The sequence below is a fragment of the Mugil cephalus genome, chromosome 13 (assembly GCF_022458985.1).
Source record: "Mugil cephalus isolate CIBA_MC_2020 chromosome 13, CIBA_Mcephalus_1.1, whole genome shotgun sequence".
NCBI classification, from domain to species: Eukaryota; Metazoa; Chordata; class Actinopteri; order Mugiliformes; family Mugilidae; genus Mugil; species Mugil cephalus.
This window is the reverse complement of record NC_061782.1, coordinates 12,392,006-12,414,982: the sequence shown is the minus strand read 5'-3', so window position 1 is coordinate 12,414,982 and position 22,977 is coordinate 12,392,006. Positions and strand designations below refer to the sequence as shown.

The 22,977-nt window shown below is 43.5% G+C and overlaps 7 protein-coding genes across 12 annotated transcripts; 3 read left to right on the top strand and 4 right to left on the bottom strand.

The window, feature by feature from the left end:
- Positions 1–313: 313 nt before the first annotated feature.
- LOC125018755 (dual specificity phosphatase 29-like) lies at positions 314–2,331 on the bottom strand. Of its 3 annotated transcripts, none has more exons than XM_047603007.1 (4): positions 2,189–2,331; positions 1,063–1,253; positions 757–980; positions 314–642 (listed from the first exon to the last, which is right to left on the bottom strand). In XM_047603007.1, exons 2-4 carry the CDS (start codon positions 1,224–1,226, stop codon positions 419–421), a joined length of 612 nt encoding a protein of 203 aa, XP_047458963.1. In that variant the 5' UTR covers positions 1,227–1,253; positions 2,189–2,331; the 3' UTR covers positions 314–418. The 3 variants fall into 3 exon arrangements, with proteins under 3 accessions (XP_047458963.1, XP_047458964.1, XP_047458962.1); XM_047603008.1 differs by having other exon boundaries at positions 1,063–1,250; positions 2,189–2,310; XM_047603006.1 differs by lacking the exon at positions 2,189–2,331 and adding an exon at positions 1,695–2,077.
- A 229-nt stretch (positions 2,332–2,560) lies between these two features.
- dusp13a (dual specificity phosphatase 13a) lies at positions 2,561–5,714 on the bottom strand. 3 transcript variants are annotated; one of them, XM_047603004.1, is made up of 7 exons: positions 5,003–5,714; positions 4,645–4,770; positions 4,320–4,561; positions 3,931–4,147; positions 3,730–3,852; positions 3,429–3,646; positions 2,561–2,952 (listed from the first exon to the last, which is right to left on the bottom strand). In XM_047603004.1, exons 2-7 carry the CDS (start codon positions 4,767–4,769, stop codon positions 2,738–2,740), a joined length of 1,140 nt encoding a protein of 379 aa, XP_047458960.1. In that variant the 5' UTR covers position 4,770; positions 5,003–5,714; the 3' UTR covers positions 2,561–2,737. The 3 variants fall into 3 exon arrangements, with proteins under 3 accessions (XP_047458960.1, XP_047458959.1, XP_047458961.1); XM_047603003.1 differs by having other exon boundaries at positions 4,645–5,714; XM_047603005.1 differs by having other exon boundaries at positions 2,816–2,952; positions 3,392–3,646; positions 4,645–5,714.
- A 144-nt stretch (positions 5,715–5,858) lies between these two features.
- Positions 5,859–7,242, bottom strand: zgc:153981 (dual specificity protein phosphatase family protein). The gene is made up of 3 exons (XM_047603010.1): positions 6,911–7,242; positions 6,546–6,763; positions 5,859–6,450 (listed from the first exon to the last, which is right to left on the bottom strand). Exons 1-3 carry the CDS (start codon positions 7,120–7,122, stop codon positions 6,239–6,241), a joined length of 642 nt encoding a protein of 213 aa, XP_047458966.1. The 5' UTR covers positions 7,123–7,242; the 3' UTR covers positions 5,859–6,238.
- Positions 7,243–7,411: 169 nt separating this feature from the next.
- On the bottom strand, positions 7,412–8,260 carry si:ch211-223p8.8 (dual specificity protein phosphatase 13A family protein). Its single transcript, XM_047603009.1, has 3 exons — positions 8,016–8,260; positions 7,724–7,938; positions 7,412–7,628 (listed from the first exon to the last, which is right to left on the bottom strand). Exons 1-3 carry the CDS (start codon positions 8,258–8,260, stop codon positions 7,426–7,428), a joined length of 663 nt encoding a protein of 220 aa, XP_047458965.1. The 3' UTR covers positions 7,412–7,425.
- A 314-nt stretch (positions 8,261–8,574) lies between these two features.
- LOC125018750 (sphingomyelin synthase-related protein 1-like) lies at positions 8,575–14,976 on the top strand. 2 transcript variants are annotated; one of them, XM_047602996.1, is made up of 6 exons: positions 8,575–8,705; positions 11,452–12,078; positions 12,233–12,328; positions 12,447–12,564; positions 12,762–12,909; positions 13,354–14,976. In XM_047602996.1, the coding sequence occupies exons 1-6, from the start codon at positions 8,602–8,604 to the stop codon at positions 13,656–13,658; spliced, it is 1,398 nt and encodes a 465-aa protein (XP_047458952.1). In that variant the 5' UTR covers positions 8,575–8,601; the 3' UTR covers positions 13,659–14,976. The 2 variants fall into 2 exon arrangements, with proteins under 2 accessions (XP_047458952.1, XP_047458953.1); XM_047602997.1 differs by lacking the exon at positions 8,575–8,705 and adding an exon at positions 9,966–10,126.
- A 134-nt stretch (positions 14,977–15,110) lies between these two features.
- Positions 15,111–18,330, top strand: si:ch73-288o11.4 (beta-microseminoprotein). The gene is made up of 4 exons (XM_047603011.1): positions 15,111–15,262; positions 16,901–17,006; positions 17,288–17,390; positions 18,035–18,330. Exons 1-4 carry the CDS (start codon positions 15,260–15,262, stop codon positions 18,153–18,155), a joined length of 333 nt encoding a protein of 110 aa, XP_047458967.1. The 5' UTR covers positions 15,111–15,259; the 3' UTR covers positions 18,156–18,330.
- A 141-nt stretch (positions 18,331–18,471) lies between these two features.
- On the top strand, positions 18,472–22,904 carry LOC125018751 (neuropeptide Y receptor type 1-like). Its single transcript, XM_047602998.1, has 2 exons — positions 18,472–18,644; positions 20,977–22,904. The coding sequence occupies exon 2, from the start codon at positions 21,047–21,049 to the stop codon at positions 22,388–22,390; it is 1,344 nt and encodes a 447-aa protein (XP_047458954.1). The 5' UTR covers positions 18,472–18,644; positions 20,977–21,046; the 3' UTR covers positions 22,391–22,904.
- Positions 22,905–22,977: the final 73 nt, after the last annotated feature.

Below are 22,977 nucleotides of genomic sequence, written 5' to 3'. Positions count from 1 at the left end.
CCTAATATAAATCTACATGAAGTGTTAGTGTATTAAAACAAGACGAGCCTCTTCAGTGTAAGTACCTGCAGCTTTAAAACCTTGCTTCTATGGATCAAATGCTGCCTCATTGTGCCTTACTAAAAAAATGTTAATACTGTGCGCTTTCAGGAAGATACATTCAAGAATTAAAATGTTGTGCAACAATTTGAGTAATTCACTAAAGGGATGTCAATCTATTACGGTGGCAGATAAGTTCATAGGTTCCATATGACATTAAGATAACCTAGCCAACACCAGTACTAGCCTACTTAAAAAGACTGACATGACCCAGTTTAGTGGAAAAGAAAAAAGTTTAATGTTACAATAAATAAAGAAAAAATGTACATTTTTGTATGTATGGGGGGAAAACTGAAGTGCAGCATCTGTTTATTGTGTGCTATTGCTGTTGCGTTTCTCTTTTTTGCCTCAGCCGTTCCTCTTGCAGGGCAATGTCCAAGGCTCGGAGCTGTTTCAGGAAGCCGTGATTGGGGAGGATGCACCGGCGCTGTCGCACATGCTCAATTGCATCCACTACTGTTAAATTGCGTTTCATCATCAGGTAGGCCAAGACCAGGGTGGCTGACCTGCTTCTACCCATCACACAATGGACCAGCACCTTGTCTGGAAAGAGAGATGACAGGTGGGTTCATTAGAAAGGACTGTGAGCTTCTTCTCCACAGAATGACGCCAATTAAAGGTTTTGTTTCTCGTCCTTCACTCTCCTCCGTGACTTACTCTGTGGGTGACTGAGAGCCTCATGGATGAACTTTGCTGCAGGGCAGAAGTACTGGGAGATGTTAAAGGTGGGTTTGTCATCAGCCTCTACGCCAAAATACTCAATATCCGTGTCCCTGTAGTACTCAGCGCCAGTGAGCACGTTGTTGAATTTCCCCTCTGCTGCATTCAGGACATGGGTGATACCCAGATCCACCAGGCCCTGCACCTCCAGAGCTGTTTTTCTGTTTCCAATCAACACCCAGACTGAACATATTGAACTCTGACACTGATTTATACTGCATGTGTGTGTGAGCGTTCACTCACTCGTCTCCGATGTAGACACCAGGCCACACCTGGTTGACATGTGTGTACTTGGCTGCGGTGCCGGTCCAGAACTGCTGCTCCAGGTCTAGTGTACCCGGCGTGATGTAGTCACTGTCTGGATCCACCTGCACCGCCGCGTACGGGTTCTTGCTTCTGGACGTCATCACAGAGGAGGACACGTCTGACCCCTGCTGCACAGAAAATACAAGACATAACGCACCTTGAATAAATGTCAGCACAATGTTGCCCACTGCAAAGCTGCCAGGAGGTCTAATTTTAACACTTTGTTAAAATTAGATGTGTTGTACAGCCTCCGTTAGCCAGTAACAGGGGGTGATCAGTCGATCAATAGAATATTATTGTAATATTATTATAATTTAAGTCCGTTTTTTCAACATTTTTAAAGTTGAATTTCTCTTGTTGTCGTCTTCTTAAACAGGACGTTTTAATAAAGGCTGTGTTTGTAAAGATGGCCGAATAAATCAGCACATAAATCTATGAGAAAAATAAATGTCGCCTATAGCAAATGTGCGGAGTTGGGCATTTAAATTACTTTTATTTACAACATTTTCAGTTAAGTTAGAAATGTGTGCTTGAAAAGGGAATTCGTTGTAATAAACCAGCACACATACTGCACATTTGGGCTTGGTGGGGTGGACAGGGCGTTCAGCTGTTGAGCGTAACCATGGCAGCAGCTGACAGATGTCACTTCTTTGTAGCCACATGCAAGTTCAAGTAAAAGACAGTTGAAAGTTATTATTTGATGCCACGATCGGTGCAGAACAGGAAACGTCACTTATCACTAGATACCAGTACAGAAATCCAATAATTTTTCAGGTAGTAATTTGTAGGGGTTTGTTGTTACTCTATTCACATCACGACCGTTAAATTAAAATTTCAACTGAGCTTTTTTTTTTATTAAAACTAATTAACTTTTCTTTTATCATTCTCTTTGATCTCATACCAGTTTACAAGTACACAGCTTTTGTGTCTGTTTTTTTCTGCAGTCTTATCATTTTTACAACAAACTCTTCATGCACATCGTCTCTGAAATTAAACAGTGCGGTCTAATCTGCTCCTGGTATTTGTCTGTTTTTGAAAAAAGAACCAGAAAGAAATGACTTACCTCTGTAAAATCTGCCCCCGAACAGGATCACTGGATCCTCGGTGGACACGTGTGAGCTGCGCGTATCGTGTGCGTCGTTTGTGCGTATCACAACAGAGACCTCCCTCCGCGTGGAGACTCTAATGGAGATCTGGAATGGTAACCGCTCTGCTAAAGATGATATTTTTAGGTGGCCTGGGCCTCAACGCCTGACCTTAACAACGTGACACATGCACACAGATGCCGTCTCATAGCTTTCTTAAAGTGATTTCAGTTTCCCTTCTGTCCAGTACGGCAAAGAAACACACTTCAACACAAGACACAATTTAGCAGGAGGCAAAAGAGGATCTGCAAGAGTGGTTCGTTGCATCAATCTCATCAGAGGAATGTCACTAATGTGTGGACAGGTGCGAGCCTCTGTCGGTGCAGTTGTTTCTGGACACATAAAACTGAATGCATTTAGTTGTTTTTGACTTCCTTGTAACAGACGACACACAGATAACTTTTTATTATTATTATTATTATTATTATTATTGTTAAGAGAGAATGAGTGAAGCAGCTTGTTCGGCGTCAAGACTTCTCAGTTCTTTCCTCCTCTGGGATCCTGAGGCTCAGCTCTAGCTGTCTGAGCTGCTCCAGAAATCCGGTGTTGGGTCCGATGTCTCGGTTGAGACGCACGGCAATGATGGCCTCCACTAACGACAGGCCCTGACAGATCATCAGATACGCCAAGACCAGCGCTCCAGAGCGGCTGACACCCATAGCACAGTGAACAAACACCTTCCCTGGAAAAAAAAAAAACTTGAATAAGTGTATTTAATTTAACACAAGAGTTAAACACAGAGGTGAGCACGTCTCTCTTTTTAAGACGAATCTTAAAATAACCTGCAGTTTGGTTGTGATAACATGTAATTAATTTAACAAGTATAGGCCTCGGATGTGTTGCATTACAAAAAGAAGCTTCATCATTCACGAGCAGCCCAAGACAAGATCTGAAATTGCAACATTACTCTATGCAGCCGACAGCTCTCCAGTAAAGAGATAACGTTCAACTCTGAGGAACAATAAACGGATGCTCAGTAATCGCATCGCAAGATGGTAAAACACGTCTGTAACATCCCGTCAATGCCTCAGTTCTTTGACTTCAGTGGTTTGTGTGTCAGGAGTGTGGATATTACAGCTTCTCATAAAGAAGTACGGAGCTTTGTGTAGCCGTTAACGTACACATTACTTCCTTCTGTTATTTCTCCGTCTCACTGACCATTTCTCTTCAGAGCACCGTCTATGAACTGTGCAGCAGAGCTGAAGAAAGGTTGGAGGTTAAACTCCGGATGGTCTGCAGCTTCCACGCCGAGGTACTCCACGTCGAGGTCACTGTAGAACTGCTGACCCGTGTTGATCCGGTGTCGACCCGCCGCAGCGTTCAGTATGTGAGTTACGCCCAGGGAGGAGAGGACTTTTTTATCTCGTGCTACGGACCTACAAGCACATACCAAGACTTATTTTAATATCTGTCTGCAGTATTTCATGGCGGTGAATGTCGTGCGTTTTTATTTACTCACACGTCTCCAATGTAGAGGTTAGGCCAGACCTGATTGACAGGTGCCGGGGGCTTCCTGTTTGTCCAAAGAATTCCCCTCAGCTCTGTCAGAGACGGCGTTTCCTCCAGTGGGGCTAAGTGCCCTCTACAGCGATAGAAATGTGTGTCCGTGTGCGCGTGTCGATTGTTTATGGCTTTGTGTGTGTCTGAGTGCGCTCTTTACAGTGTTTTGGCCTGCTGTCGTCTCCTCCTCTCCCTCTCCAGACTTCTGTCCAGGCTGCGGAGCTGCTGCAGGAAGCCTGGGTTGGGACAGATGTCTCGGTGCGGCCTGACGGCAGCCACGGCCTCCTGCAGCCTCAGGCCCTCCACGATCATCAGGAAGGCCAGCACTAAGGTTGCGGAGCGACTCACGCCCATCAGGCAGTGTACGAACACCCTCCCTGGGAAAGGAATATTTGATTTTACTTTCAGGACCAGATGTGTTGTGTCCAGTAGATTAGGCAAACTAAAGCTCATGTTGTTTGGTTTTTTACTTAGTGCCTTTATGACAATCTTAACAAAAAAAAATGGACATCATAAAGCATTAGAGTGGGCACTGGCTGTGAATCTTGCCTCCCATGGCCAGCGCAGCTCTGATGTATCGTGCTGTCGGATAGAAGAAAGGACTGAGGATGAACTCCACCGCATCATCAGCCTCCACCCCATAGTAATCCACTGTCATGTCTCTATAGAAACGGGGGCCGGTGTTGACGTAGAATCGTGGTCCGGGGTCGGGGCTGGGAGGTCCATGAGCAGCGTTCACTATGTGAGTTATGCCGAGGCTGTGGAGGACGCCTTTGTCCCGAGCTGCCGCCCTACAACCCGACGACACATTCACTCCTCCATGAGTCAATGTATTTATATGCTTGTGCGAGCATGCTGTTGCGTGGGAACCTACTCGTTACCGATGAAGAGGTTAGGCCAGACTTGATTGACGTGTCCAGTGGGTCGTCTGTCTGCTAGCAGGAACTCCTGCAGCTCTGACACAGACGGCGGCTCGTAGGGAGGATCCCTAAGCGACATACTGCGACACACACACACACACACACAAAGGCTACTAATCCTCCACTTTGAATGAAATGTTATCTATAAACTGTCTCCTTTTCACACTCCGCAGAGCTCGCGATAATCTTTCCTCAGGAAGCCACACCAGCATGTGTTCTTAGCGCACGCATTCATCTTCAGTGAGTAAAGCCACAGATGACGGGAACGTGAGAGAACTAACCTGTTTCCACTCTGAATCATATGAAGCTTACCTCCCTTCAGGGCGGTGAAAACTGCCACTCTCCCACAGACTCTGCTCTTCTTTCTTCACAGACTGTCACACCCAAACACAACCGTAGCCCGTTTCCTTTTATAACTCTGTAATCATACACTCATTAGTGACAAACGCGTCCTGCAGACTGCATTCACTGGCAGTTTAGGGCAATTTAAAACACCTTTAATCTGCATGCCAGAAGCTTTATTCTTATGAACAACAATGCGGCATTAGCTTGTGGACTTTAACATTACCACATTTGTTTCCATGATGACTGCAGGCTGTTATGCAACACCACCCCCCCTACACACACGTCTCTCCTTTCCCACCCGGGTGCAGAGTGACACTGCTGCTCTACGATCAGAACTGTCAGCGACATTCACCAGTGATTTGTTAACTTTAGTTGAATCCGTTGTGTCGATGTGGAAGGATGCGTTGTTGTGTTCTTTGCATTTTGATAATAAACAAAAAAGAAACCAGCCCCCTTGACTTCAGGGATAACGTACTTAAAGAAAAATAAGTGCTACTTAAGATAACTGTAAAGTGCGTCAGTGACCGTTTGTAAGAAATCTTCATCCATCATTTCTTTAATTACAAGCTCATCATTTGTGTATTTATATGTCCGCTTTGTAGCTTAATTATGAAAATTCTGAAATCTTACTTTTATCAGAATGAAAAGGCAGTAGTTAACACGACGTATGTTAATCAAGAGAGTGGAAGGTGTTTTCAAGGAGAGAAGATATGTCTTCTTGCTTCAGAGATTAAAGGAAGAACAACAACAGGGCGTCTTATTAAGCACCCTCTTCAAGTCCTGCTCAAAAATGGGATGTGCATAAATTTCAATTTCAATGAGATACAATGAAGTGGTTTTAATGAACATAAGAACATAATCATAAGGTATTTACAAAGACTGTGAACGTGACTGGGAACACTGATAGATTATATTTGAATGTACTTTGAATATGTAAAACAACACATGGCAGTACGTGGATATTTACAATAATACAACATTAGAACAGGAGCTGCTGCTGGTGCTGCTGTGCCCACACATTATTTGTGCAAGGAAAGAAATACAAATGGGAATTCAAATGTCACCGCACACACTCACACATCTAACCGCATTGCGAGACAAGTTATAAAGTTTAAAATACATCGCTGATTAGACAGGGGTGGAGAGGGTTTCATATGAAGAACGGTAAATGTAATGAAGGACCAGAAAGAGAGAAGAAAGATGTCAGAGGAGAGGACACAACCTCCTCCTTCGTGTCAGATGATCATCCAGCTTGAGGAGGAGGGACAGGAAGTTCCTGTTGGGGTAAATGGCTCGTTTTTGAATGATGTGCCTCAGAGCGTCTCTCAGGGAGAGACGCTGCCGCAGCATCAAGTATGCCAGGACCAAAGAGGCCGACCGACTCACGCCCATGATGCAGTGGACCAACACTTTTCCTGTGGAGAAGGATGGCAGAAAAAAAAACACGAATAAAAAATAAAGAAAACGTGACAAATCTTAGTGGAACAGTGAGATGTCGCATTTACGTTACCATCTTTGTTCTTTAAAGCTTTATGTATGAAGTCAGCTGCAGATTTAAAGTATTGACTGAGGTCAAAGTGGTCTGAATCCTCCGCTGGGATGCCCAAGTAAACGCAGGTGGTCCCGTAAAAACTCTGGTCTCCGATGCTGCCCTGCTTGGAGTGTGCTGCGTTCAGGACATGGGTGATGCTCAGCTTGTGTAATGTCTTCCTGTTCTGCGCTACAGCTCTAAAGAGGAAAAAAGAAATAAAGCAGAAACCTCACTATTTATTCAACTTAACAATTGTCAACATTTCATTAAATGTACCCAGTTACATAACTTCTCTAAAACAATGTATTCCTGTCTTGCAGTGCTCAGGAAAACCAGACACTCACACATTTCCTATGTACAGGTTGGGCCAGACTTCATCCACTGGTGTAAGCTCTAGCGCGCAGGAATCCAAGATGAGCTCCAGTTCTTTAATGAGCACCAGGTCCTGTCGTTTGTTGCTCCCTGACATTCTCCCCGGCACACGGAGTGCTCCTCCAAACAGACCCACTGGCTGCTTCTGCAGTCTGTGCCCACAACCCCTACACCATCCGAGCATAGAGCTCAGTGAGAGGCATGAGCAGGTGGTGGTTTGAATGCTGCACGGCTCCAAAATTAGCTCTCTGTGTTTCGGTGTGTGCTCTCGCACTGGATGTGGAGTTATTTAATGTTGCATTGATTGGTCTGTTCACTGATGCCAAATACCCGGAGGGGAATGGATGGGAACTCTCCCTGTCGCCATTGAGGTCACACCAGAGGAGGACATATCTTAGTTTATACATGTGGTGAATGGAACAAATGGTCTTAGCTTGTACTCAGAGGAAGTGTTTTTTTATTAATTAATCCCATTATTTGGTTTGTGTTATTTTGACAAATGTGACTCCTGCAGTTTCCGGTCCAGGCCTATGAGCTGTCTCAGGAAGCCTCTGTTAGGGAAAATCCAGCGCTTCTGTTGCAAGATGCGTATCGAGGACAGAAGACTGAGGTGGTGGTGAATCATCAGGTAGGCCAGGACCAAGGCAGCTGAACGGCTCACACCCACAGCGCAGTGCACAAAAACTTTCCCTGAAAATCACAAAAGACACACACACACAAAAAGTATATATACATCAAATATATTGTAATAGTGTCATCTGTAGTGAAACTCCAGCTTGCTCTACCTCCTGACGTCAGAGCCTGGTGAATGAACTCGGCAGCGGGGTAGAAATAAGGTGAGAGGTCAAATGTGGGCAGGTCATTGGCAGGGACTCCGTAGTATTTCACTGTGGTCCCATAGAAATCGTCGCTGCCCTTGCAGCAGAGCTTACCGTGCGCGGCGTTCAGCACGTGAGTGATGCCGAGACTGTAGAGTCCGAATTTGTCATGAGACATAAACCTGGCACGAACAACGCTACAATTAGTAACAAATCCACACTTGTGCGCGTGCATTTAAATGCAGCGTGGGGCGCTCACATGTCTCCCAGGAACAGGTTAGGCCACACCTCGTCTCCATGGCGACAGGAGCGCGGAGCCGAATGCAAAATCTCCTCCAGCTCCTGGAGAGTCGGGATCTCCCTCGTCCTCTCTAGGTCCCCCGTCGCGCATGTGAGCTTTTCCTCCTCTCCTGAGCCTGTGTCAATCACATGCCTCTGCTCGGAGTCTTGTGTATCACATTTCTCTCCTGTCACAGCGTCAGAAGATGACTTCGCACAGGCCATTGTCCAGCTTGTGCGTGTGTGTGTGTGTGTGTAAACTGTTGCGTTCTTTCCCTAAAACTCAATCTGTTGCCTTTGATTGTCAAAAACAGGTGGTGCTCTTTTACCACCGCCCCCTCGGCCCGAACGTCCACTCTGGTTCACTCTGCGTAACTGGTTTAAAATTTGAACCATATCATTAAAGGTGCTTATTTGAGATCTGGAGAAACATGACCCATCACCTGATCCACGCTGGGTGCTGAGTGTGGCCAGCAGATGTCAGTGTGCTTTAGGCAGCAGCCCCGCATGAGGCCACGAGATCTTCTTTGCTGCTGCTGTTGTTCATTACTATCTCTTCCTGTTTGATGTTGCCTAGTTGTCAGAAGCATGTTGGTGGTGAAACACTCCTGCGAGTGGAGACAGACAGCTCAACCGAACCCTCTGAGAACACAGGAGCCATTGATTTCTGGTAAGAGAATCTATGACAACCTCTAATCTTTTAAAGTAACTTTGAAACAACAGTATGAACTTCTCGTGGCTTGTTTGTTCTGAAGTGAACATGTCACCGTTCACTTTTTTTGTGTTTATGTGTGTTTGTGTAGTTCATTTCCAGCCGAGCTGATGCTGAAATGTTGCAGTCCGATGTTACATTGTTGCCTTTTGGTGAACAGACTATGAGCCCTTTGTCAAACTGTCTTTCACACACACACACACACACACACACACACACACACACACACACACACACACTGAAGGGCTTTCTCTCTCACAGCTGTGTGTCCCTGCTCACTGTGACTCACTGTAAGCCAGCCAAACAAGCTGACATGGCACTTATGAATCCCCAAGTAAAGCCACGGTGCGGAGAAGCCGCAGGATGTTGCCAGCAAAAGCTAGGCACTAGTTTAAAAATAACAGATCTCTCTTTGAGGGAACACAGCAGCAGCTGCCTCGGTGAGTTACTTTAGACGCGTACCGGTTTTTGCATTGATCACCTCAGACGCTCTAGTTCGATTCGTCAACATCACTCATCACCAATAAATGTCCTCATGTGCTGGGGTCGCGAGATGTTTCATTCGGGAGTGGCTGTTTGCTTCAACGGATCCTTTGTGCTGGACGGGGCTGTAATGATAAATGTCGACAGTTATTAGATTTTCATTTTGGGGCATTTTTTTGGGACTTCCCCAGCAGCTCACGGTTATTTTTTAATATCAGTTAATTTTGGTTTTATTCTCGTGATCCATCAGTTAACTTGTTTGTTATGTTAAACCTAAAACAAATATCTGCTTTCCGTTTCAAATGAGCAAAGATTCAACACTTTTTTGCTCGAAAAACAGAAATGAGTCAGAGTTGTTGGCAGTTTGTTTTGTGCCCATCTGCTCACTAATCAGTGGACTCATAATTAAGTCAGTCACTTCCAAAGAGGATGATCTGCTTTTGTTTCTTTCAGTAAAAGAAACTTTTTATTAGCTTTGCGCCGCTGGTTTGACATAATTCACATTGACGGTTGGACTCTAGGTAATTTCACTTTCCACGGGTTATTGATTCACGTGGAAAGTAATTGGTCTAGAATGTAAATAATCATCAGCGTTTATTGGTTCCCCATTATAGACTTAATAAGACTACCTGGTGCCGCCAAAGCGGTGATGTGTCATCACCGATAGCTGAAACCACTTACCTGGGTGATTTACTGGTCACATTCATGTCGTGTTGGTTGAGCCTTGTAGACCTTTGGAGCAGCAGTGAGTCCAGGGCGAGCAGCATTGTGGCGAGCTTATCAGAAGGTCAAAGGGCAAAACTTAGAACAAAAAGTCGGAACCGAGTGATTCATTTTCCCCTGAGTGTGTGTAGGAGCGAAACATGCTCCGCCTGCACCGTGGAAAAACTTTGACGGTTGGTGATTTATTATTTTCTTAATGACACACGTGGAACGGAAAGGATGTTTACGCTCAGGCTGACTTTCTGTTTGTTTCACGTTTGCTTGCTTTGTGTGGAACAGGGCGCATACTGCTCCGCTCTACAGTCACTGACCTGAGCGCAGATGATGCAATAGGGCTGAGTAGCCTGCAGTGTGTAGTGTATTGTCACGTCTAATAAAAGCACAATCAAGCTGCCTTATAGTAGACTGATCCAGTACTAAATGTATGCGGTCATAGTGATTTAATCGTCTGTGTTGTTATGTCATTAAAAAAACACTAATATTTAGTATAATGAAAAGTTCATTGTTAATAAAGACTATAAAATATGAATGTTGTGAAACTAATGTTTCAAAACCAGTAGAGACTAGTGTTGCAGTTTGAGCACTGCTGGATGAAAGGGTCAGTTTTTGATTGACAGTTTTAACTGTTGTTTTTAGATTAATGAAGGAAATAAAAGGAAATTAATCACGCGCACTTATATAAAGTTATCTGCAGATAAAACAAATGACAGCCATTACTGGTTAATCAGCTACAATCTTTATAGTAATCGAGGATTTTTCTTAGCTGAGAATTGAACAAGACCACCCTGGGTCATTCAAACAGCCAAGTGCCAAGTGGTCGGGTTTAAATAGCATCCAAATTTAGTTGTTCTGTAGCGACGTTCGATACCACCGATTTCTGAAACGATACTGGGTAAAATTCAGGCTAGTGTCGGCGATACCGATTCCGATAACGACACTTTCTGCAAATACACCCTAATGTGTCTTGTGAACCTAAAAAGGGAGTGTATTTGAATCATAGCTTCACAAATAACACAAAACATCAGAGGAAACAATCAGACAAAATATGTGAAAATGCTGTTTTAAACACTGAAAAAATAAAAATAAAAAAATAATATGACCATTAAAATAAATGATTGTTTAACTATTAAGAGCTAATGCCTCGTATTATGCGTTTGTGGTGTTTCACAAGCTTCGCTGTGTTGTCACAACTCAATAGTTTAGTTACTTTCGACTGCGTTCCTACATTACCTCAAATGATCGACGCACCGAAAGTATCGATATTGTGATTTGAGAATCGATATTAGAGCATAAACACCTGGTATCGGAAGAATTGATATTTCAGCATCAATCCACACGTCACAACTGTGGCTTTTTTACATTTGAACAATGAGACTGACGGATGCAGTGGTGACTTCAAGTGACTTCACTCGAATGTTAAAGAATCTCTTTTGACCAGTCACATCATCAGTATGCATGTGTTGGTGACATCTCCCTGTGTTTCTGTGTGTGTCTGCAGCGGCATGGCACCGCAAGAGGACCGGGTGAGCGCCTGGAGTTGGAAGCAGGTGGCCGAGTGGCTGGAGGGAGAAGGCTTCGGGAAGTATGTGGAGTTACTCTGCGTGCAGCACCGCCTGGACGGCCCCAGTCTGCTGGCTCTGACTGAGGCCGACTTGCGGTGCCCCCCTCTGGGACTCACCGTGCTGGGAGACATCAAAAGGCTAACCATAGCCCTGCGCCGGCTCCAGAGACAAAACCAAGCCCAGCTGGAGGAGCTGGGCCTGCAGCCTTCAGACGTTCTTCCTGCTGGGCTCCCGCTGGGCGCCGCGGGGGCCGAGTGGAGCTGTGACGAAGCTGACAGGAGGTTTAATGGAGGTGATCGCTTGTGTAATGGGACTGAACTGCGGCAGAGGAATGGCAGCAGACCTGGATACGGTTCAGGACTGGCTCTGTGTCACACACACTCCAACGGGAGGTGTAGACAGCAGCTAGCCGGCAGATTGGACCCGGAGCTGTGGAAGACGGTCATCAGTTGCATATATGTGTTTTGTGTGTTTGGATTCACATCTTTTGTCATGGTCATCGTACACGAGCGAGTCCCCGACATGAGGACGTACCCACCCCTGCCTGACATATTCCTGGACAGGTATAGACCCTGCGTGTTTTTCACTGATAATCTCAGGAAATATGTAAAGGAATATCCCTGCTCTTGTTGAGCAACCTGAACTACAACAGTTCACATGCACATTGTCATATCTAATCTACGTGCTGAGACAGATGTTTTTTTTGTACTCTGACAGCGTGCCCAGAATCCCTTGGGCTTTTGCAATGGCCGAAGCCTGTGGCGTCATCTTGTGTTACATGTTGCTGCTCATCCTGCTCCTTCACAAACACAGGTTGTCCCAGTCCCAGCTGCTCCCATCACATTACACCGCCCTTTATTTGAAAGTTATGAAATAATATTCTGAGCAGGTTAAAGTAACAACTCCAAACCTTGTTTTGTTTCTATTTCAGGTCCATTCTCTTCAGACGGCTGTGCTCTCTGATGGGAACTGTGTTCCTGCTCCGCTGCTGCACCATGTTCGTCACCTCGCTGTCGGTGCCTGGGCAGCACCTGAAATGTGCCAGCAAGGTGGGAGCCGCTCATCAGATTTTGCGAAGATTAGATAACCGCATTTACCCGCCAGGAGTAGCTGGTGCTTATCGTAGCCGTCGGCAGTGTCGCAGCAGCTCAGCTCCTGACTCAATATAACCTCCGTGATAACTAATGAACGGCTGCCACCGAGATTAACAGCGTGAGTCATTGCTTCTTCTGTTTTTCTCCCCCAGACATATGATTCCTGGGGAAAGATACAGAGGGCCCTGGCGATCTGGAGTGGATTTGGGATGACCCTGACGGGCGTCCAAACCTGCGGAGACTACATGTTCAGTGGGCACACTGTTGTCATAACATTGCTCAACTTTTTTGTGACTGAATGTGAGTGTTTCAACCGTTTGTTTGCCTTCACTGACCGACGTATGACTTCTATTAGAGACCAACAGTGTTGTTGTTCCATCTATCTGTGCTTGTGTCCTCTGACTGTGGCACTCAGCTCTGAAACCCCTTGGTTACTACTGAAGAAATAAATTACTAACAGTGCGTCACTATGTATAATTTTTTATTTTTTTTGAAAGGAAAAGTAATTTCCATAAAAAGCTTTGCGCAAACATTAGTCAAGCAGGAATAAATGCTGCATTTGTCTGGGGCTGTTTACGACTGCAGATTCATACAAATTAGGTATGCAAATCGATCATAGAAGGATGGTGTATGTACTCAGCATAAACAGCAGCGCCAATATAATGTTGAGTCTGGCTTTTGGATTTGAATACAAGAAGAAACATTTCGAATATAACCAGACTAATAATTTTCTTTCGATTTCAGACACGCCACGAACTTGGAACCTCATCCACACCATCTCCTGGGTGTTGAACCTGTTTGGGATTTTCTTCATCCTAGCAGCTCACGAGCACTACTCCATCGACGTCTTCATCGCCTTCTACATCACCACTCGCCTCTTCCTCTACTACCACACCTTAGCCAACACGCGCGCCTACCAGCACAGCCGCAGGGCGCGCATTTGGTTCCCCATGTTCTCCTTCTTTGAGTGCAACGTGAACGGACCCGTCCCCAACCAGTACAACTGGCCCTTCAGCAAACCTGCCTTCATGAAAACTCTGATCGGATGAAGAATTTTCATCGAGATCAGCGTCTGCAACGTCCGTGGACTACGTATTGATGCCTCAATGAGAAACCGTTTTAATTTATTGTGCGCAAGTTTCCTTCTCTCATTTGTGAAAATGAATGATCTTTGTCTTGTTCGTCTCTAATGTTTAAAGGAAAGAATTGAGAAATATGTTTCCTCCTATGCAGTTACATGAGAAGTATAGCCTCTGTATGCTAAATTTGTAGCTACAGGCAGCAGCGGGATAGCCTGGTTTAGCACAAAGACTGGAAACAGGGAGATACAGTGCAGCTGGTCTGGCTCTGTTTGGATGTACACAACCTGTAACCTCAAGAACATTTTATTAATTTGCACAGAAACTTAGGTGACGACAACAACACTGCAGTGCGCCTCTCAAAACTACCTTTGCTCTTAACGTACTATATTTAAACTTGAGTTTTTGTGTGTATCAAATACAACAGCACAACAGTTTTAGGGTAGCTGATAAATGGATAGTTTCTTTTTCTTATTTTTTTTTAGCTTTGGATAGAAACCAGCTAGATAGGTCTTAGTGCTCATGTAAGCTAACCTGCTTTTAGCCGTTCATTCATATTTAGCAGGTTCCCGTGGAATCAGAAATCCATTAATTGTATTTCTCTTAACAGTTCCTTTAAACTTAATTGCACTCTAGCATCTTTCTTTCTTGGAGATTTATTTAGCTTTATCTGAATCACTTTATCATTCTTGGCTTCCACTTATGGGATGTTTACGGATCACTGGAGGTTTGGGTTGCTAGCTTCACTTAATATTTACAGTGCAGCAAAGAGCTGATCAGGTTTCACGCGGCTCTGAGTCGCGCAGTGATTGTTTTTTTTTTTTTTTGTGGAAAGATTATACACTTGTTTGCTTGCTGCTGATCTGAAAGAGAAAAACAACACTTCCCCCTATCTACGGAAAAAACTCAGTTTCATTCTCTTAAAGAAAAAGATAATAATTTCCTTCACTTGCACTAATTCACATTCGGGGTGGTATACAGCTTCTGAACTAAACCAAATATTTAAATGTTTATTGCAATGTTTAATTTTGCCAATGATTTTTTTTTTTTTAAAGAATGTAAATTATTTAATCAATATAGAAATATATTGAATTGTCCTGTTTTGCATTTTACAAAAAAATAACGTTCTATTATGACAGCCGTCGGGTAACCACTTTTCCAGAGTATTGTTTACTATAGCATGGCTGATCTAAACTTTATATTTTGATGCGTGGCCTTATTTCGCCGCAAGTAATCTATGTCTGCCTTTTGGCTAAGGAATAAAAGTTTACAGATGAGGAAAACTCTGGTTAAGTTTCGGGCTTTTTTGATTGTTGCTTTGCTAAACTTCCCTGTGTGAACGTTCACGTTGCGTGCGTGGGAGATAAAAAATGACTTAAAGAACAAAAGAGGTGTGCCGTCAATTTAAAATCGAGCCAGGATGTTTCCCACCTTAAAACAAATATTTGATAAAAAGTTGTCATTCAAATATCGCTTACAAAGATATGCAGCGGTGCACAAGTTAATATATAAGCCTCGATTACAGACATCTCGCATAAGCTCCGGTTGACTGGGCCACATCAGATCTGAATATGGTATGTATTTTAACTTTATAATTAGCGTAGCAGCTGTAGTTTAGATGTAATATGTGGAAATTAAGAAGTGCTTTTTGTAGCTTCATGCGACAGTTTAACTGTTTTAATGAAAAAAGGAAGTTCTTAATTGTAGAAAAGTAGTGGTGGTGGTGTTACTTTATTTAAGTATAGTATAGAGATACAAATCTTCTGCAGACTAAATAAAATTATTCTTATTTTTAAATCAAGTAATTTGCATGCTTACTTTTTTTTATTATTTATTTTCATCTACACTGCGGGAAATAATTTCAGGCGCATTTTAGTCTGTTTTACCGAATGAAACTGGTCGTTCTCAAGAGTGTTTTTTATGTGCACCTGAGCCACTGAGACCAAGCAATTTCCCTCGTGGATGAATAAAGTCTGTCTAAGCTGTTCGTATTACAATGACAGCATGTGAAAGGAAAACTTCCTGACAGGCTTAAGGACCTCTTAAGATGAAACAGTTAGGCCCAGGAATATTTGGACAGTGGCACAGTCTTGATGATTTGGGCTCTCTGTGCTATCGCATTGGATTTGAAATGAAACAACTGAGAGGCAATGCAAGAAGCACACTCTCAGGTTTTTGTTTTTGTTTCCTCCTTTGTGGTGCTTTACTAGCTTTACTTGGCTTTAATGAAACGGTCTTCAGTTGTTGCTTGTTTGTGGGTTTTCCTGCCTTAAGTTTTGCATTAAGCAAATTAAATGGAGCTCGATTGGGTTTAGCTCTGGTGATTGACTCAGACACTGGAGAATATTCCACTTCTTAGCCTTAAAAAAAAAAAAACTCCTTTGATGCTTTTGAAGTATGTGATCGTAGTTTCATCTGGACCTTTGGACCTTGTGGTAAACCCTTTGTATTTGCTGTCAGGGAGTCTCCTGTTTATTGTAGACTTCAATATTGATACACCTACTTTATAGAAAGTGTTCTTGGCTTGGTTGGATTTTGTGAAGAGGTTTTTCTTCACCATGGATCCTGTGATCATCCGCCACTTTTGTCTTCCATAGACGTCCAGGCCTTTTTGAGTTCTTGACCTCACCAGTGTGCTCTTCTTTTCTTTTTTTCTCAGAATGTACCAAACTGTTGATTTGATTTGGCCACTCCTAACATTTTGGCTATCTCTCTGACAGCTTTTTCAGCCTAAGGGTGGTCCGTTATACTTTTACTGAGATCTCCTTCAACTGCATGTTGTGGATTCAAAGCAACAACATCCTGCCTGGAATCAATTCCAAATATTTTACTTGCTTAAATAATGAAGAATTAATGAAGGAATGACCCACTGAGCCCATGCAACGGCTTTTGAGTCAACCGTCCAAATACTTTTGGTCCCTTGAAAAGGAGGCAGATACATATTAAACAGCTTTAATTCCTAAAGCCTTCCTCCAATTTGGATGTAAATACCCTCAACGTACAGCTGTGAACCTGCAAATTTAATCCCATATATATTATATAACTGTATCTTTAACAATTTTTGGTACACAGCTAATATAACAAACTTTGTGTCACTGTCCAAATATATGTGGACCTAATTGTATACTGAATTGAGCGAATTTAGACAAAACACATAAATGTACTACAGTGATTGTAAAACGTACATGTTTATGGATGTCTTGTACTTTCAGGCTTCTCTCCAGGTGTTCGTCTTTCTGCTCGGTCTGGTTGTTCTGTGTCACTCTGACTGCTTCTTCGAGGAGTTGACAATCAAAGACGTAAACAACCCTCCGAAAGGTGAATCACTTGACAGAAACCTGTAGAGTTAAAATAGAAGATTTCGGGAAGAGGAAATTGTTCTCTGTGTTCGACTGATGCTGGACAAATTAGCATATTCTCCCGTCTAAGTGCTTTGTGTTTACTCAACACCTGCCAGCTGACTCAGATCTTATCAAAACCACACCTAGGCACAAATCAAGCGACACTCACTCGTAATTTGTTGCTGCGGCACATTTATCAGAGCGTGACAAGTGCATCAGCAGCTCCTCTGACCTGCGGTTGCCTTTCTTTACATGTAGGGTGCGTGGACAAGGACGGAAAGCAGCGTGATTTTGGCTCTGAGTGGGTGACAGACTGCAAACAGTGCTTTTGTTCAAAGGAGGGTTTGAGCTGCTGTAACATGTAAGATCTCCCTTTTTAATGTCATTATTTACTTCTACTGATGCTTTCATTTATTTATTTTTTAACAATGTTTCGGTTTTAAAGAAGTGTGTCCCTATTAGGATTATTTTCTCCTAATAACTGGGACACGCTCTCTATGTTAAAATGAAATGTATGAAAACAGATGTCCATCCATCTTAACTATTGTATCAGCAGCCTCTATGAATTTGAAGCTGACAGTTCTTCCAGACCAATGATTCAAAGACCGTATGTTCGGAGATGATTCTTGAGGGAATGCAATTACTCGCTCATACATAATAAAGGATTTATGTGTCTTTGAGTGTCTGAATTAACATAGTTGAGTTTTTAATGATAAAAGAAAGCTCCGACACAGAGAAAATCCTATTATTGAACCAGTATAGCGCAGCTTTTTGATCAGCCGCTAGTGAGGTAGATTTTAAATAAAATATGAATCTGAGGTGAGAGGTCAAATAAAACACTGAATCCTGCTCATTTAAAATAATAAGGCTATTATTATCCTCTTCTATTACAATAACCTCCCCTTTGTCTGAACTCCTACTCCCATCGATGATCGCTTTTATCAGTGATTTGTATAAAATGGTTCTCGGAAAGCAAATCGATTTTGCTTCTGTTTTTCATCTCAGGATCCCCGACGCTGACACCGTGGAGGTTCCTGAAGAGTGTGAGCTGGTCGTAGATAAGGCGACCTGCTCTTCCAGAATGGTGCAGAAGTCCGACAAAGCTAAAGATTGCGACCCTGTTTGAACGCACCACAAAGAAAACCGTGCACATCAGGGACAACCGTAAAACAACAGTTTTATGTTCTAGTTCATCCTGTGTGCAACATGCCAATAAAGAAAGACTAAATCAACCTTTCTCTTTCAGTCTGACTTGACATGTTTTTAAATTTCAGCTGCAATAAAGTTAAAGCCTGCTCCGACTCCGCTTTGTCCTGTCTGCTCATTTTCATCACTTGCAGCAGGTGTCATTTCCAGGATGTAATTGAATAAATTCGCCACTGTGTGACAGCAGAGCTCGGCTCTCAGAGGGTCCCTGGCACCCAAAGGGCTCTACTGTAACAGCCCAATTATAGCTGCGCTCCCCTCGCTCCTGTCTCTGACAGAAATGTTCTGGTTGCTATGATGTTCAGCTCCTTCTCCAACTCTCATCTCTGTGGATCAACACCTGTTCGGAGCGTCGCTTCTTTCCATCACCTTGGCGTCACAGAAACTCTTTCTCCCGCCAACCCCTCACGTGAGTCCTTTTTTTTTCCCCTTTTTTTTTTCAAACACATTAATGGTGTACTGAACACAGTAAGGATTTTTTTTTTTTTTTTTTTTTTTTACCTGGGGAAGACTTTAATTATTCAGTTATGCTGTAAGCTTGTAGATCAGGGTTTTCTTTTCAATGAGCTGAAACAGTAGCACTCGACAGTAGGCATCTCTGAGAACATGTTTGTAATTTCTGCAGCAAACCTCGGGGGTGGACCTCTCTACCCCACCCCCCAACCCAGTGGAAAATGTACACCTGATTTGCATAAATGTTGCATATTTTTGGGGGGGGCGGCGAATGGGAAGAAAAACAATCTCGTGTCGATATTTGAAGCGGCAGTGTCTTGAGAGGTATTACTCGCGATTCCTGACAGCCCCAACAGAAAGCAATAAGCCTTATGTCATTATCTCAGGTTGAGCACTCTGCATAGTCCCTGCTGTTACCATCATCCTCCACAGGCAGGAGGTAAAAGGAGAGAAAATTGTTTCTAAATACAGAGGACGTTTATGAAAATGCTAATTATCATATGCCCACGATGGAGTTTAGTAAGTGGTGGTACGGGTGTGATAATGTTAAAATTAAATCTAAAGCAAAAGGAGCAATTTGTGATTTTCAGTACACTTTTAGCACAAGTAGGTAAGATACAGTATATGCACAATGGGGTATTAAGAGACTGGTTTTCTCTATGTTTCTCTGTAAAGCTGCCTCCTTGTCATTTTTATAGTCAGACACATTTATTTTCAATATAGCCCATCTCATCTCATCTCATCTCATCTCATCTCATCTCATCTCATCTCATCTCATCAGCCTATCGCAGTCAATATAACTCATTTAAGAAAAAGATGATGCACTTTTTCAGAGCTACAGGATTGCGCTAGTTGATACCCATGGACTTTGCGAACATGATAAAAACATATATATATCATACAAGAAAAGGCATGTGTGCTGCAGCCTTGGGGGGAAAAAAAAATCAAGGTGAAGTGGATCAAGACAGGTGGCGGACAACCGTTCTCCCATTTTTGTGTTAGGTTCCCAGAGACGAAGGACACTTTGAAGAAGCAGAAAATAATAATATTAAGGACCAAAGAGACCCAGGTTACTGTGTTCCTTACTGTATTTTGCTGTGGATTTGGGCCATTACAATGACACAACTAGGTGCTGGATGTGCACCCTACAGTGGCACATCATTTTCACATACTGCATACGACAGGTTCAAATGTGCCAATTACCGGGCAATTTTTCCTCTTTTTTGCCTTGCTGCTGTTTTGGGTTCCTCCTCTTTGTTGCAACTGCTTTTTGCATGGGATTATTTCGTGACGTTGCGCTCGCCGGTCCTCCCCGAACAAAGGATGATCAATGCTGTGCCACCCTGCCTGCAGCTCACTCAACACACTGACAGAATGGGTTAGTAATGATGCAGTGTGAAGTGACTGATAGCTAAGTGTGTGTGCTGTTAATGGAAAGTGACAGTCCCATTTTCTTTGCGATGTTGGTTTTCACAGCACACGACAGAGGTTTCAGGGGTGGGAGCTAGAATCCATTTTTAGTTTTCTGACAATGTCATGCCCTTTCACTTTGACGTTCAACGACATTTATTGTGCACATGCAAAGTATGAGTCTCTAGTCTAAAGCATAGTAATTTTACTGTCATTAAGCTATTATGTTCAGCCTTGAAACCTGACTGCAGGATTTGTGCGCAGGGAACTGAAAAGTACCACATCTTAAAAGGGTTAAATAAAAAATCTGATTGTGAGACAAAGTCTTACCAGCACTAATCCATATAATGGCACTAAAGAAAAATCATCTTTGGTAAAATTGTACACGTCTTTTTCCTTTTTATGGTGTATAATACTTTTGAGAACAGCCTTTTGGGGGTAATCAGTCTAACTCGCAAGACAGGATGTATGCAATTATCTCACCATGCCTGTGCGAACGTGCATGTCATCTCACTTTAAAGTGTAAGGCTGCTAACTGAATGTCAAAACCCTATTTTAAGACAGTCTATCCAGTAGATTTTTTTCACACATAAAATGTCAGGACATTACCATGATCTTTCAGATTCATCCTCTGGAGACCTTGAATATCCGTGTAACATTTCAAGGTAACTTAGCTTCAGAGACGTTGCTTTTTCACAGTGAGTAATAGGTAAATGTCCCCTCATAGGCTTTTTTTTCCCTCCTCCGGCAAAGGATCCGCTTCCCAGCTTTCCTTCACCCTGTGTTTTTCTCCCTGAACAGTTCCATTGACCTTTAAGAGTAATTGCGCTCGGTGAAAAAACTTTTCTTTCTGTGTCTCCCTCTGTGCTTTGTCTCAGATGCTCGTGTTCAGAGGACTGGGATGGATGGTTTGATCCAGGTGCCTGGCGACACTGAAGTCCTGGTGAGATGTCCTTGAGTGGCAACACGAGCCAGTCTTCTTTGTCAACGTCGCCGCTGCCCCTCGTCTTCAACAGCTCCGGCTCTCAATATTCGCTGTCACGGGAGAAGGAACGAGCCGGGCACGAGTCTGTGCAAGAGTGGCTAGGGAATAACACCCAGCTCTTCTCAGACCTATCCGTCATTGACCAGGATGAGCAGTGCCATATGTCTTCTGTCCTCACAGCATGTCTAGTGGTGTGGTACAGTGTGACAATGGTGCTGGGGCTGGTGGGGAACATGGGTCTCATTTGCATCATCACCCGTCGCAGAGAAAAAATCAATGTCACCAGCATTTTCATTTGCAATCTGTCATTCTCTGACATTCTGGTGTGCGTCTTCTGCCTCCCCTTCACTGTCATATACACACTCATGGACCACTGGGTGTTTGGGTCGCTGCTGTGCCGGTTGGTGCCCTTCATCCAGTGTGTGTCTGTGACTGTGTCTGTGCTGTCTCTAGTGTTCATAGCTCTAGAAAGACATCAGCTCATCATTAATCCCTCTGGCTGGAAACCAAGCATTCCTCAGGCCTACACGACGGTCACTCTAATTTGGATTCTGGCCTGTTTCACCTCTTCACCTTTCTTGGCCTTTCAACTGCTCACAAATGAGCCCTATACTAATGTAATCCTGCCACTGCATCACCAAGCTTCTCCTCAGTCTTATCTGAATGCATCTGCGACTCAACCTGTCTCCTACACATTCAAAAACTCATCTGTGCTTCTAAATTCATACCGCTCCCTCTTTTCTTACGTCCCCACCTCTCCACACATGGAAGCCTGCGTGGAGCACTGGCCATCGCAGGGACATAGGGTCGCTTACACCACATGGCTCCTACTGTTCCAGTACTGTGGTCCTCTGTTGTTGGTCCTGCTGTGTTATGTTAGAGTTTTTGTGCGCCTCCGCCGCCGCAAAGACATGCTGGACCGTGCCAGGACGCCAGAGAACCAGCGTATAGCCCACAGCCGTCGAATCAACATCATGCTGGTCGCTCTCATAACAGCCTTCGCTCTCTGCTGGCTCCCGCTCACCATCTTCAACGTGGTGTCAGACTGGAACCAGGAGGCTCTGCCGATTTGCCACCACAACCTGCTTTTCTCCCTCTGCCACCTGCTGGCCATGTCCTCCACCTGCATCAACCCGATCATATACGGATTCCTCAACTCCAACTTCCGCCAAGAGGTGAGAGAGATCCTCCTGCACTGCCGCTGTTTGCCACAAGAGGAAGAGTGTGAGCGCTTTCCCATGTCCACTGTTCACATGGAGGTGTCCCGCACATCTGTACCTCCTCCGTACAGGAGCAACTCCGTCTGACTTTCAAGCTACAACCTAAATGGTGGTCGCATCACAACTGTACAATTGCTGGACTAACGTTGTTCTACCTTTAATGGCATTTTGAAGTGTGATATTTTGTCAGTGGTTTAAAGTGAGGTGTGCACCGTGTTGGTTTATCTGATTCTGCAGTAAACCCTAATTGTAAAAGGACTGTGTTGAAAAAAACATGTTTCAAAAGAAGGTATGCTTTAAATTAATCAGTTGCTGTGTTCAAATATTACGCTTCATGCTATGTATTATTTGCTACAGTATTTTGCTTTCTTTGTTGTTTATATAAACAGAAAATTATACAGCATGTGCCCAACTGGGTGTCAGTTCCCTGGGGGTCATCTTTAACACCATTACTGACTTGACTACTGCTACTGTATTTCTTACATTTCAGTACTCCTTTTGTATTTATGGCATTTGCTTTGTGAAATCTGTGAGTGAACTTTTACAGCAAACACAAGGTATGTTTTGTTTTGTGATTTATGCGACTAATAAAGGTAAAAAAAAAAGTAACAGTTTGCAGCATTGTTAAATTGGAAACTTTTGACAGCTTCAACAAATATAACAATGACAAGAAT

Excerpts from the sequence above, each read along its gene's own strand:
- LOC125018755 (XM_047603006.1), bottom strand. The coding sequence starts at position 1,787 with ATGTGGCTACAAAGAAGTGACATCTGTCAGCTGCTGCCATGGTTACGC. Across the intron at positions 1,254-1,694 it reads CCACCAAGCCCAAATGTGCA|CAGGGGTCAGACGTGTCCTC; the intron begins GTATGTGTGCTG and ends TTTTCTGTGCAG. Across the intron at positions 981-1,062 it reads GGTGTCTACATCGGAGACGA|AAAAACAGCTCTGGAGGTGC; the intron begins GTGAGTGAACGC and ends GATTGGAAACAG.
- dusp13a (XM_047603003.1), bottom strand. The coding sequence starts at position 4,769 with ATGTCGCTTAGGGATCCTCCCTACGAGCCGCCGTCTGTGTCAGAGCTG. Across the intron at positions 4,562-4,644 it reads AACCTCTTCATCGGTAACGA|GGCGGCAGCTCGGGACAAAG; the intron begins GTAGGTTCCCAC and ends GTCGGGTTGTAG. Across the intron at positions 4,148-4,319 it reads AGCTGCGCTGGCCATGGGAG|GGAGGGTGTTCGTACACTGC; the intron begins GCAAGATTCACA and ends TTCCTTTCCCAG.
- zgc:153981 (XM_047603010.1), bottom strand. The coding sequence starts at position 7,122 with ATGCTCGGATGGTGTAGGGGTTGTGGGCACAGACTGCAGAAGCAGCCA. Across the intron at positions 6,764-6,910 it reads AACCTGTACATAGGAAATGT|AGCTGTAGCGCAGAACAGGA; the intron begins GTGAGTGTCTGG and ends TTTCCTCTTTAG. Across the intron at positions 6,451-6,545 it reads AGCTTTAAAGAACAAAGATG|GAAAAGTGTTGGTCCACTGC; the intron begins GTAACGTAAATG and ends CCTTCTCCACAG.
- si:ch211-223p8.8 (XM_047603009.1), bottom strand. The coding sequence starts at position 8,260 with ATGGCCTGTGCGAAGTCATCTTCTGACGCTGTGACAGGAGAGAAATGT. Across the intron at positions 7,939-8,015 it reads AACCTGTTCCTGGGAGACAT|GTTTATGTCTCATGACAAAT; the intron begins GTGAGCGCCCCA and ends TGTTCGTGCCAG. Across the intron at positions 7,629-7,723 it reads CCAGGCTCTGACGTCAGGAG|GGAAAGTTTTTGTGCACTGC; the intron begins GTAGAGCAAGCT and ends TGTGATTTTCAG.
- LOC125018750 (XM_047602996.1), top strand. The coding sequence starts at position 8,602 with ATGTTGCCTAGTTGTCAGAAGCATGTTGGTGGTGAAACACTCCTGCGA. Across the intron at positions 12,329-12,446 it reads CTGCTCCTTCACAAACACAG|GTCCATTCTCTTCAGACGGC; the intron begins GTTGTCCCAGTC and ends TTTCTATTTCAG. Across the intron at positions 12,910-13,353 it reads CAACTTTTTTGTGACTGAAT|ACACGCCACGAACTTGGAAC; the intron begins GTGAGTGTTTCA and ends TTTCGATTTCAG.
- si:ch73-288o11.4 (XM_047603011.1), top strand. Across the intron at positions 17,007-17,287 it reads CGTAAACAACCCTCCGAAAG|GGTGCGTGGACAAGGACGGA; the intron begins GTGAATCACTTG and ends CTTTACATGTAG. Across the intron at positions 17,391-18,034 it reads GGTTTGAGCTGCTGTAACAT|GATCCCCGACGCTGACACCG; the intron begins GTAAGATCTCCC and ends TTTTCATCTCAG.
- LOC125018751 (XM_047602998.1), top strand. The coding sequence starts at position 21,047 with ATGTCCTTGAGTGGCAACACGAGCCAGTCTTCTTTGTCAACGTCGCCG.